This window comes from Neodiprion fabricii, chromosome 7 (genome assembly GCF_021155785.1).
Source record: "Neodiprion fabricii isolate iyNeoFabr1 chromosome 7, iyNeoFabr1.1, whole genome shotgun sequence".
Lineage (NCBI taxonomy): Eukaryota > Metazoa > Arthropoda > Insecta > Hymenoptera > Diprionidae > Neodiprion > Neodiprion fabricii.
The window spans coordinates 5108862-5120407 of NC_060245.1; the positions used below are offsets into that span (position 1 = coordinate 5108862).

At 40.5% G+C, this 11546-nt stretch overlaps 1 protein-coding gene across 4 annotated transcripts in view; it reads left to right on the forward strand.

Annotated features, from left to right (window-relative positions):
* The window catches only part of LOC124186905 (5-hydroxytryptamine receptor 1-like), a 93690-nt gene extending 83330 nt beyond the window's left edge, over positions 1-10360 (forward strand). For all 4 annotated transcript variants that reach the window (XM_046579019.1, XM_046579022.1, XM_046579021.1 and 1 more), the window contains one exon: positions 5677-10360. In XM_046579019.1, the coding sequence (XP_046434975.1) occupies positions 5677-6303 (627 nt within the window). In that variant the 3' untranslated portion in view covers positions 6304-10360. The remainder of the gene's footprint in view (positions 1-5676) is intronic.
* The last annotated feature ends 1186 nt before the right edge of the window (positions 10361-11546 follow it).

Here is an 11546-nt window from a genome sequence, read left to right on the forward strand (position 1 = left end):
ACGTTTACGCGTACCTTGTTGTTCGTAATTCCAACAATATTTAAACAGTTTTTTTTTAACAATACCTGTTTTACTGAATTTTTCTACTTACCATGACTGATAAAATTTTTCTCAGTTTACCTAAAAATTGAATCAAATACGAAACTTTTTCCTTTCACCACGCTGAAAACATCAAAGATACGGAATAATAATTTACACGAAAATCTTGTGTCAAAATTAAGAGAAGCGATGCATTTTAAGAGATAAATTTTGTCTTCGTTATGCGGTAAAATATTTATTAAATAGCCGGCAGTCTTACACGTTGTATGAACGATTTACATCGCTCGGACGAAGAATCGATTTGGGGTGAATAACTTAAAAGCCGTCTAATGGGGTAAATATGGAAATGTGGAAATATTTTTACGGTTACACAGCTTGCTTGTATATTGATCAGAATCGCGAACTTGATTAATTTTATAATCAAGCGAAAAAATTATCCCATTCAAGCTGTTTTATTATTTCACGTAAATTCTATAGGACCTGATTGATCGGACCGAATGAAATATCTGAGGAAAAATTAACGTACAGCATCGCTCTTTGTAAAAGAAAAAAATAATAATAATAATAATATTTTCCGCCCATCGTCATTCAGCCGGAAATAAAAATATCTCTCGGTGCAGCGTAAAACTTATCGAAAATGTATATAATGTTGCGCATCGCGTCCCGTTTTCTCGTACAGCTATATCTGTCTCTACACACGGGAACAACAAATCGCATTTTTCATACCAGTTTTGAATTCCTCAGGGAATTTCGCAGCGTGAAAAAAACGCCTCGCTAGTATAAATTCACTTTTACGATCTTTATAGTCGTAAATTCATCCGTTATTGGTAAAAACTGTGCAATTTCGTACATTTCCGTATCGATTTTATTCCTCATTCTCTTCTTCTTCTTCTTCTTCTTCTTCTTCTTCTTGTTCCGTTCAAGTCGAGTGAAAAATTCGAGTTCCCCGCCACGACTCAGAAAGCCACCGCGTGTTCCAGAAATGGTCAAAGATCCATCGATCTTCCAAGTCCGAAGCCAAGTTACGTCGGAGATCTTTTTCCGAGATTCTCTCGTTGCGGCGAGTTGAATGAAACACCTTCGTCGTTACGCTTACAGTCGGTGTTGTTGTATAAACCGCCGGTTTGCTGATCCTCTCGAAAATTTGACACGAATCCTCCCCTGGATCCGAACCCTCAGCGTCACGCTGCCGGTTGGAGTGGCGTTGGCAGGCAGGGTTTTCCTCTCTTCCGCAATGATCGCCTCTACTGAGCCGGCTACATTACCGTTCCCGAAGGGCGGTATGACGGAGGCTTTTCTTTTTGCAACGCTCAGCTTCTGAGCCTCGCCACGACGCCGCTATAACTTCGGATAATGTACACACCCACATCGAGCCAGGCCTAGAATTGAACGGCGCGAGGAATCGTCGGCTCGGTAGACAGGGACAATACATTTTCAAACATCTGCGACAATCTGGTTACTAAAAACCACAATCTGTGGCCTGTTTTTGGTCGCATGACTCTCTCGGAGTACAGACTCGATTTACGATGGTTTAATGATTTATGGTGGCAGCACTGCGGTACTATGTTAATCTGTCAAAGGAGGCACAAGCCACCGGAAGTATGTTGGAATAGGGAACAGGGATTTGGTCGGGTTACGTCATGCAACTTTTAATTACTTGTCACGTGAGCATCCATCTCCAGATCAATTCTGATACTTGTATCGTATATTGCACAAGTCAACGCGAATTTTGAGACCTGGGATCTCTGCACAGTTTTTTTTTTTTTTTTTCAACCATACCTGTTTCACTCAATTTTTCTCAGTGAGGCGTATCGCAGTGACCAAATCCCGGAAAAGCTTGATCGCAATCTGTACAGAATGTTTGAACCTGGAAGTGGCCAACTAAGTTTGTAAATCCGGGGTAGATTCGGTGTACGGATAAGGCCTGGAAACTGGGAGGAATGTGTTAATGTAAGTTTCCCTATCTGCTTGTTCAGAATCTGCTCAGGGTGCCCAAACACCAAGTGGCGCATCTTGTTTGTAGGTTCGTCGCAAATCCCCCGCAGGCCAGCGGATGCTAACGAGAAGAGAAACATTTCGGTAAAAAAAAAAAAAAAAAAAAAACAACCCTCAGCTTTGCAGGCGCATCCCCAATTTTCGGACATCCTTAGAAGAATCCTGATCGATATTACTTTACATCATTTCCTCGATTCTCACGAACGAGACTTATTCAGGATTTGTAATTGGCAAATGGATTTCAAGTTTCTCTCGTGTCCCAGTTTCTCTCTCTCTCTCTCTCTCTCTTTCCGATAAGTACGAAAATTTCATTTCATTCGAGTAAGTTGTAAATTTCAATGAATTGGGAGGGGGGTTCGTGGAGTGGAAACGATGGCTTTCGTCTCGAAGTATAATTACTTTAAGGCACGTACCGACCTGAGGTATTTCATCTCAGTATCGAGACTGCACACGAACTTAGCTCGGTAAACTGATATAGATATAAGAGTACGGAAATATGGATGGCAGAAGCGCCGGTGGCGATAAATTCTCTTCGACGAAACCAACTTTTCATCACACGCGTGATTCTTTCGTTTTATGAAATCGACGAACCTTTTCAGAGAAGTTTTTTCAACTATCCAGAAGTTACCACACTGACCTTTGTTCTCAAATAATTGAAGAATCGACTTCTTGCTTCGGAAGTTTAATGGTATCCTTTTGAAAAATGCGTTTTGTGACAGGTTTTTATCGACGTGATAAACTTTGAGGGAATTTAGGATTTGGAACGCCAACGTTTTCTCCTCGGTGTCGTATCGATTTATGATTTGACTCATTCCGTGATATAAGAAACGATCGTTACGATAACCCTAAGAGTATAAAAAAAAAAAAAAAAAGATAGCAGCTGTAACGCGATGTTTTCATGTTTCGCCTCGGTGTGGATGGTTTGATGTGTTTCGTGAGGTCGGTCAATTGGTTCGTTCGTCATTAGGAGAGACTTGAGGTCTTTCGGTGAGTAGGGTGAAATGCTATTTCGAGTAGCAGCAGCCTTCTGCGAAACGAGCCAAGCCTCTGACCTAGAAATTTATAACTACGGGATGTATAGCTGTGTACACCATTGATTGACTTTCGGGTCACGCAGTGCAAACGATTTTCCACACTCGTTTCTCACGATAACTGTAAAGATCGAACCGTTTTGTTTTTCAACACCGATAAGATCAAACAAAGTGTGAAGTTGTGGATTTAGCGATCTTTAGTGATCTTTGATCGCGTTCGTTCTTCCCGAGGATAAACTTGGACCAATTTTTTTTTTTCTCGACCACTATAACTCAGCTTTGACACCGACACAAAGTGTCATTGCTTGGCTGCTTTCAGCTTGGCTTAACCCTTTCAGTAACGGAAGCCACTTTAGTGGCACCCTTTATTTTTTCTTCTTTTTTTTTTTGTCATTTTTCTTCCATCCCGTACAAAATCTTGAATTTTTTTTTTGCATTTTCAGGCGTACAATTACGCAAAATCAGTTTCTAAGGTTTAATCTACTTTTTTTAATTAAACAAGGCTTTAACGTCAATTTATTCTTGCACAAGCATTAAATTTTCGCAACAGTTGCAAGAAAATATAGCAACAGTTGTCGTAATGAGAAAGAATAGTAACGGATACTAGACTTTCTGGTAACAGCTAGAAAACTAATTTTCATTTTCTACCTAGAACTATATTTTTTGATCGTGGTAAAAAATGAAAATAGTTAAGGACTGAACGTAAACCGGAAATAAATATTTCTCTCAGTCTGAGATGTCTGAATTTTCACCAACAAATACCGTGCCATTAGTTTCCAACAACTGTTCGAAGATCTCATACCACGACACGCGTTGGTAAATTCGTCCGTGAATGAACTATTGACTTTACCAAGTCATAAGCGAAAGGAGTTGGATTTGTAGAGCGAATAACACAGGTTAATGCAAGTGGTTTTATACCCTTAAAGTTTAGGAATTAGGACTCGGATCAAAGGCATAAACTTTTCTTCTCGTTTCGTACAAAGAGGTCGTACAACTTTGATCTTAGTCCTAATTCCATAACTCAAAGCTCCAAGACAGTTATACGAACCCAAACCTCGTACCTTCGTGCGGGATCACACACGAATGCAAAATAGCTTCGAGCAAGTTACCAAGTACTAATTGATATTCGAGGAATGTTAACCCTGTCGGGCATGTCGCAGCTGCGACTCAAAATGTAATAATTCCCGCAAGTATAAAGAGACTTGACGGAGCTTTTGGGTTCGACGAACTTTATACCTTGGAAGATTTTTCGTGGCAATATCTTCATTTTTTTTTTTTTTATCCTTCCGATTCCAAGGAAATCGTCATACGTTGTGTATTCGTTTCATCCACCTCGAGGTTTCTTCTCGGGTGCCGAATCGAAGGATCAACGGTTCGGCAATAAGACACGGGAGAAAAGGACCTTTAACGCATCGGCACCCGGATATTTTAGCTTCGCACAGCATGGCACCAGTTATGGAAACGCGGATAATAAAGCTACTCTAATTTTGGTCCGGATGCTTAATTTCATTTGGTTAAGCCAGGGGGGATTGGTTCTGTGAAATTACTGGATTACTCGGGAATCCCCAGAACACGTTTGCTTTCCGTCTCTCCATATCTCTCTCTTCCTCTCTGATGACCTCCGGCTCTGTGTTTTAGAAAATATCACCCAAGCCCTCAGCAGACATTTTGGCTCACAAAACTGATTCAGGTCAGCAATTGCAGTAAATCCCAACTGAATCCTTTCAGCGTTTAGGCATCTAGAAGGATACTAATTTGGCGATAAGTATCGCCTAGCAAGATTTCGTGGCGAGAATTTAGTTGCCGGATGTATCCGTGTTTTCTATTTATACTCGAGTAATGACTTTTGTGAAACAGCTATTTCGATGTCCATTTTTACGTAGGTCAATCATTTCGTTCATGATTTTGTGGGTCCTCGTGCCGATTTCACATTGCCAAGTATTAAGCTCTCGTTCGTAAAAGATTATTCATTGACCAAGCAATTGGAAGCAATCACGTTGAATCGGTGACTAGAAATATCTGGCTATTATAGTTCCTTGGACGTGGAGTACAGGTTAAAATGAATTGGGATATCAAAAGAGTTCAGGTACCAATGATGGCTTGAATTTCAGGAAACGTCGCAGCGATGCACGAAATAGAGTTCCGATCCTTGATCACTTGCAATGCATGATTCGAAAAGGGGATACGTAACTTTGCCAGAAAATTATGTCCAACTGGCGACTACTTGGTTCTTGTTAAATTAGTAAACTGCAGAACCGAATGACGTTTGAAACTATGACGAGGATAATAAGGCGAGTGTATCGGTTATTGACCCGTATCGGCTGTATCCTTAGTTCTGAAATGACCAAAAAATAAATTTGCAGCGTCTAACCCTCTAGCGATTGGTTCTGGTCGTCGAGAAATTCACAATATGTCCCGTCTATTTATGATTTTGGAAAATAGAAGGTTCAATGATTGGGTCTAAACGTGTCAATGACTGGTACACTTTAACCCGATCTTGTAAAACGTACGATATGGGTCTATCGCAAAGTCGTGAAGTTGCGTGCCCAACGAAATGGCGAATCGTATGGTCTGATCAATTCTGAACATCTTCTTGCACTTTGTGTTACAGTGCAGCAGCAACGCGGTGAGATGCTTCGCCGGAGGACCAAGAAGAAGCAACGAGTCCCAATGCCCGATGTTGCAGAAGGTGGATAAGCACACGTCGTCGGGAGCGGCGTCGATACCGATGGCGACAAAGTCGACGATAATTCGTAATCACTTGAACAGCACGTGCAGCGTGACAAATTCACCGCATCGTAAAAAGCTGCGATTCCAATTGGCCAAGGAGCGCAAGGCGAGCACAACCCTGGGGATAATAATGAGCGCTTTCATCGTCTGTTGGCTACCGTTTTTCGTCCTGGCTTTGGTCAGGCCGTTCCTAAACGAGTCCAACGCCATTCCAGCCGCGCTTTCGAGTCTCTTTCTATGGTTGGGCTACTGCAACAGCCTACTGAACCCAATAATTTACGCGACCCTCAACAGGGACTTCCGGAAACCGTTTAGGGAGATACTGTACTTCCGTTGCGGCAACCTGAACCACATGATGAGGGAGGAGTTTTACCAGAGCCAGTACGGTGACCCCGTTAATAATCACGTGACCAGAGCTTGCGACTTGGAGAGCGGAGGACGTTTGGAAAGCCACGGCGTCGAGGCGCTCGACGTAGCTTCCAATCCGGCAAACGAAAGCTTTCTATGATCCACGTGGAACGCTTTGTCGATATACGAGCTAAGTGATACCGCGAGAGTTAACAACGAGGATTAGCCGCGTGATTTTTTCTACCTAAAACACGTGGCGAACACCTCTCTCAAGGTCAGACGAATAACCCCGTTCTTTCCAAGACACTTGACGATGGTCCCTTTCGATGGACATGCCAAGGATATTGGGGATTCTGACTAGATACAAAAACGAACAAACAAGACGAAGAAAATGGAGAAGAAGAAGAGGAGTGGAAAAAAATTGTACGGAAATTGTGAAAAATGAAGGTATGCCGAACGGCTGTGATGTGCAGGCGGCTTGTCAATAAGAAGATGGATGACCGGCGCCGATGGCGCCGGAGAAAGATAAAAAAAAAAAGTAAACCCATACATAGACTGGACGGTGTCGATGAGATATGATGAATGAAAAGAGAGAGAGAGAGGGAGGGAGGTGAAAGGGAGAGGACGCGTAAAAATACAAAATTCCACGCGAAAATGAGAGTATAAATCGCGATCGAAAGGTAGTTTACCATACGTGTTCTTTACAAATGTGCCGAGGCCTTGCGATTTCAGGCTTAGAAATTGGCTGCGTGAGATTTCTTTTCTCCCTAATAGTAAATTACAGGTACGTGAATATATACCGTGAAACTGCGAGTACCTACCTTGTGATAAGGGATTGATCGTACAACGTTACCCGGCATTGCACGAAAATTACTCGACAGATCGAAGCTGCTTACAACTGACGATAAAGGTAATGGAAAAGTAGCAAGAAAATGTGAAAGGTCGCGTTGGTTAGCGGACAATTGTTTTTATCCCACGAGGTTAAACAAGCCGTTTATCAAGTAAATGTTTACCTTGAATTTGACGTCACGTTACAGAGATGTATACAATATTGCAATTGGACATCTGGCATGGACTGGAAGCGCTCGAACCTGTAAGGGTTACAAGAATATACTTGTACATTGAAAAAATAATAATCGTCCAAGATGTGAAACTGTATATTATATATCGGCTGGCGAGAAGCGACGCTGAGCAGATATCGAGTGTTCGCGTTTGTTAAACACCGGACAGAAATAAAAACAAATCGAACGATGATTAACAAAAAAAAAAAAAAAAAGGAAAAGAAAAAGCAAAGAAACGGGAAACTGTATCGACCTTCTCTCCTCCGTTGAAAAATTACGATACGACTCCGAACGCGGATGGTGGGGAAAGAAAAAGAAAATTCCATTTCGAGATTTCTATGGAAAGAAACGCTGTTCGACGTGTCAATAAAGATTATATCCAACGTGCGTGACAAAATCGGCAGGCGGACTACGACGAAGGGTGAATGCCCGATGTACACCCAACCAAGTAAGGCCAAGTATTTCGATTCTTCGAAAAAAAGGGGAGGGGGGTGGGTGGAGGGATGGAAAAAAAAATACCCAATCATCTTGTCAACCGAGCACACACTGGAGCTACTTCGTCTCGTCGTGTCGTACGGCTCGACTGATCAAACATGACGAATTGCGTTCCAACTAAACAAACAGAATCGTTCCTCTTCTATTCGCGTCTGCATTGGTATTTGCAAGAAATTTGTGATCCATGTTAAGCCTACTTGGCCGATAATTTTCAGTCCCAGTTTTCTTCTTTTTTTTTTTTTTTTTGGTCAACGATGTAGAGTACTGGAAGAAAGATAAAGGAGAGTAATCGGTAATGAAGAGAGAGGAAGTGAGAGATCGTTTTAGTGATTGAAACATTTTTTTAAACCTATTTCCGGTAGCATTTTAAAAGTGAATTTTGAAACAGAGACTTTAGAGTGAATTGAAGTGTAGGGTACTAGTCAAAATACTTGTAGTTCTAGTTTTGTGATAAATTTTACGAATTACTTTTTATCGGTATGTCTAATCAATCAAAATATTTCTACGATCGCATAAAAATCCATGTACGAATTTGTTAGAAATTGGCCGGATGAGTCGTGAAATTTGGTGAGAAATACTATTATTTGAAAATCGATATACTTACGAGAAGTTGGTACGTTGATTGTTTAAAAGAAAAATAACCATTATTATAATACTGTTACTACCGTTATTACTATTTATTAAGTCTGTGTTACGCTTAAATTATTTAATATTTAAGAAAAATATACTTTTTTTTTTCGCAATCCACAACCAAAGAATTAACTCTGGAATTAAAAATTAACGGTGTTGGTTATATTTATCATGTATGATATAATAATTATAATATATGCATATTATATCGTCGTATAGAAAGAATAACAAGGCTCTGAAACTAAGATTGATTTCAGTTTCGCGAGTAAATCTCTTGACGGATTATCCCTGCACGGTGAAAAACTTTGTTGAGAAACTTTTTTTTTTTTGTTTTTCCTTTCACCCCCTCCCTGGTTCACTCAATCTATCGTTTTTACAGAACTAGGCCATTAGTCCCATCCGTCAGAGTAGATTAGTGCCAAAATAATTGATCCAGCAGCGGTTCGTCAACAATTGAGTAATTGTTAATTCCCGTAGCGATTGTTCACTTTTAACAATTCGCTAACAGTGCGAGTATCGCAAAGAGATCCAGAAACTAGTCAATGACGTGCGAATAGTTATGCATCAGGAGACTTGAAGTTGCGGTATATGCAAATTTTACAATTAATTTTCAAGTACCGTGCTTCGTTTGCAAATTCACACGGTTTTCGATCCGCTCAAACACATCCGAAAGAATTAAACCGGTGGTAGAGTTGAAACGGTTCACGTACAGTAATGGAAAGAGAAAAAGGAATCGTGTCGTTTCGACAATAACGAAACGATTCTCGTTATTTATAATCGCAGGAAATTAATATCCGTTGACTTACTCGCGGTTCTTATTACTTGCTTTTTCTTTCTTCTTCGCCATCTCTCGATTTATCTCGTGAAAGTTTTCGCTCCAATCTCGGAACGCGTCTTTAAGATAGCAGCTTTAAGGGACGGATAGACCGTAATCGATCCTGAAATTCGCCAAAGCAACAATCAAGTCCGGGACAATCATTCGATTGGCAAAATTGTCGGATCGGAAATTGGCAGTCAGACTTTATTCCTCACTCTTCGGTGTCTTACACTTGAGCTATAAACGGTTTCAGCCGACAGTGCGTGCATAGAGAAGTGACCAAAAAATATATCTTCGAGGGTAACAAATCGCGAAACACATTACCTTGTAAACAATCAAATAATAACCCGAATAATTACAGTTGTGGATAGATTGAACGGTGATAATAACAAGGAAGTTATCCCAGATTTGATTTCTTTTGTAACACGTTATAGTAGACTAAAAACTAAGCTACAAGTATTTGTTTTCAACTGCCATTAAACATTTTAAGGGGGTGAAACCACCGTCCAAAGTAAGGCATGTCGAACGGCGATTTGGCAGTTATTTTTTTCTTTCTTGTTTTACTTGAGAAAACTACATTTTTCATTTCTCGTTGTGGGAAAACTTTTTCAACTGTATTGGTTTAGAAATATTATGTCCTTGTGTGCGAAACTACCAAATGGTTTCTTGACATGCCTTACTTTGGAGAGTGTTTTTACCCCCTCAAAGTATTTAGTGGCAGACAAAAAAAAAAAGACCTATCGCTTAGTTTTCAATCTACTGTGACGCGTTAGAAAAGAAATCAAATCTTAGAGATCGACCTGGGAAACCTTCCTTGTAAGTCCGTCGTGTTAAATTTGGGTTGTGTCTGATCTAAACGTGTATTCGTTTAATCGTAATCGTGAATAGAATTACCCCCGAGGTTATTTCCGGCTTAGCGAACCGTCCGATTGGTTGTTAAAACTCGAGAAGACAGTATCGCCTGCATTATTTGCAAATCAATTATTTTTTAACAACCTGTTTCCAATACACCGTTCAACAGTCCTTTCTTCCCTCACGAGAACCAGACGATCAATAATACAGACGTTGAATTTCTTACCGAATCAACTATTTTCGCATCGGATACCGTGCAACATGTGCTTGGGTCACTGTTTCATCGACTTTAACCCCATTTCGCCTACTCCGCTTCTCCATTATCTGCAACCTTGTGTTTTTCATTCAGTTGCTTGCACGGTTACTTGCACGAAGTAGGCACGTAGATTCGTAACAAAGATCGAACGATCGATCGAACTTCCAGAGTCTCGTTTGGAAGGTGTAAGAGATTTTCTTTGGCGAGACGATTCTCGGATTATTACCCCACCTACCAAAGTTACCTACTATGTTCCCCCTTATATCCTGTTGCTCGCAGCTCATTGCGAGTCAACTCGGCAAATTAGTCCGTCACCAATGTTCCTTTCATCAAGTAGGCACACTGTACAGGCCATTCGGTTCCGCAGGTTGTGAGGTGAGCCAATTGCTACTAGGGATAAATTCCTTTCACGCTTTCACACTCGACTGATGATTAGCTGATCAGTGAGGTGCTCTCGTTAAAGGTACACAGCCAAGATTGAGCGTTGTTAATTTTGACTCTCCCGGTCGGATGATCAAGAATGCAAATATTAATCAAGGCTGAAGACTGGTATCTGCATCCATTCGAATAAACAATTTTTCTCATTTTTCAATCTTGGATATCAGTCAACGTTCCGTCGACCCGTTTGCTATTTTTCGTTGATGATCGATCCGCAATTCATACCGTAATTGTACAGGTGATATTCTTCTGCCGCTTAGATAGGTATCGAATTTATCCCAACTCAGTGTATGGCAATAAACGGATTGGCCGAAAGGGATCAAGTGCATGGAATTAACAATGCTTTCGAGTACTTCTAGGGTGGTTTTTATTTAGATTGTTGATGAAATTTATCCACTCCATCCCCCCAAATTAACTTCGACTAATTCAAACACAATTTTCTAATTTTTTTCAGATTTAGACCACAATTTTAAGATAGTCCGCTTTGTGGTCGAAGTTTCTTGTGGAAATGAAATGGGAAAAACTTTTTTTTCTCAAAGTATATATTTTATTGTAAGAGTAATAATGTTCCGAAAAATCTGTAACTTCGAGGTCTTAGTAGGTATTAGTGCTGCTATATGAAAAAAAATACACATCATCGTATCAGGCTATCTTCACGAATTGCACAACCTGGAATTTAAGTTTTTTTTTTTTTTTTTTGTACTTAGAGGGTATTTTTCCCATGTTATTTCCACAAGAAACGTCGATCACAAAGCCGACTATCTTAAAGTTGAGGTAAAAATAAGGACCACCCTAGTGTACGTCATAACTGCAGTGATTTGTTAACGACTGGATGGTCCGTCGTCTGCCACAAT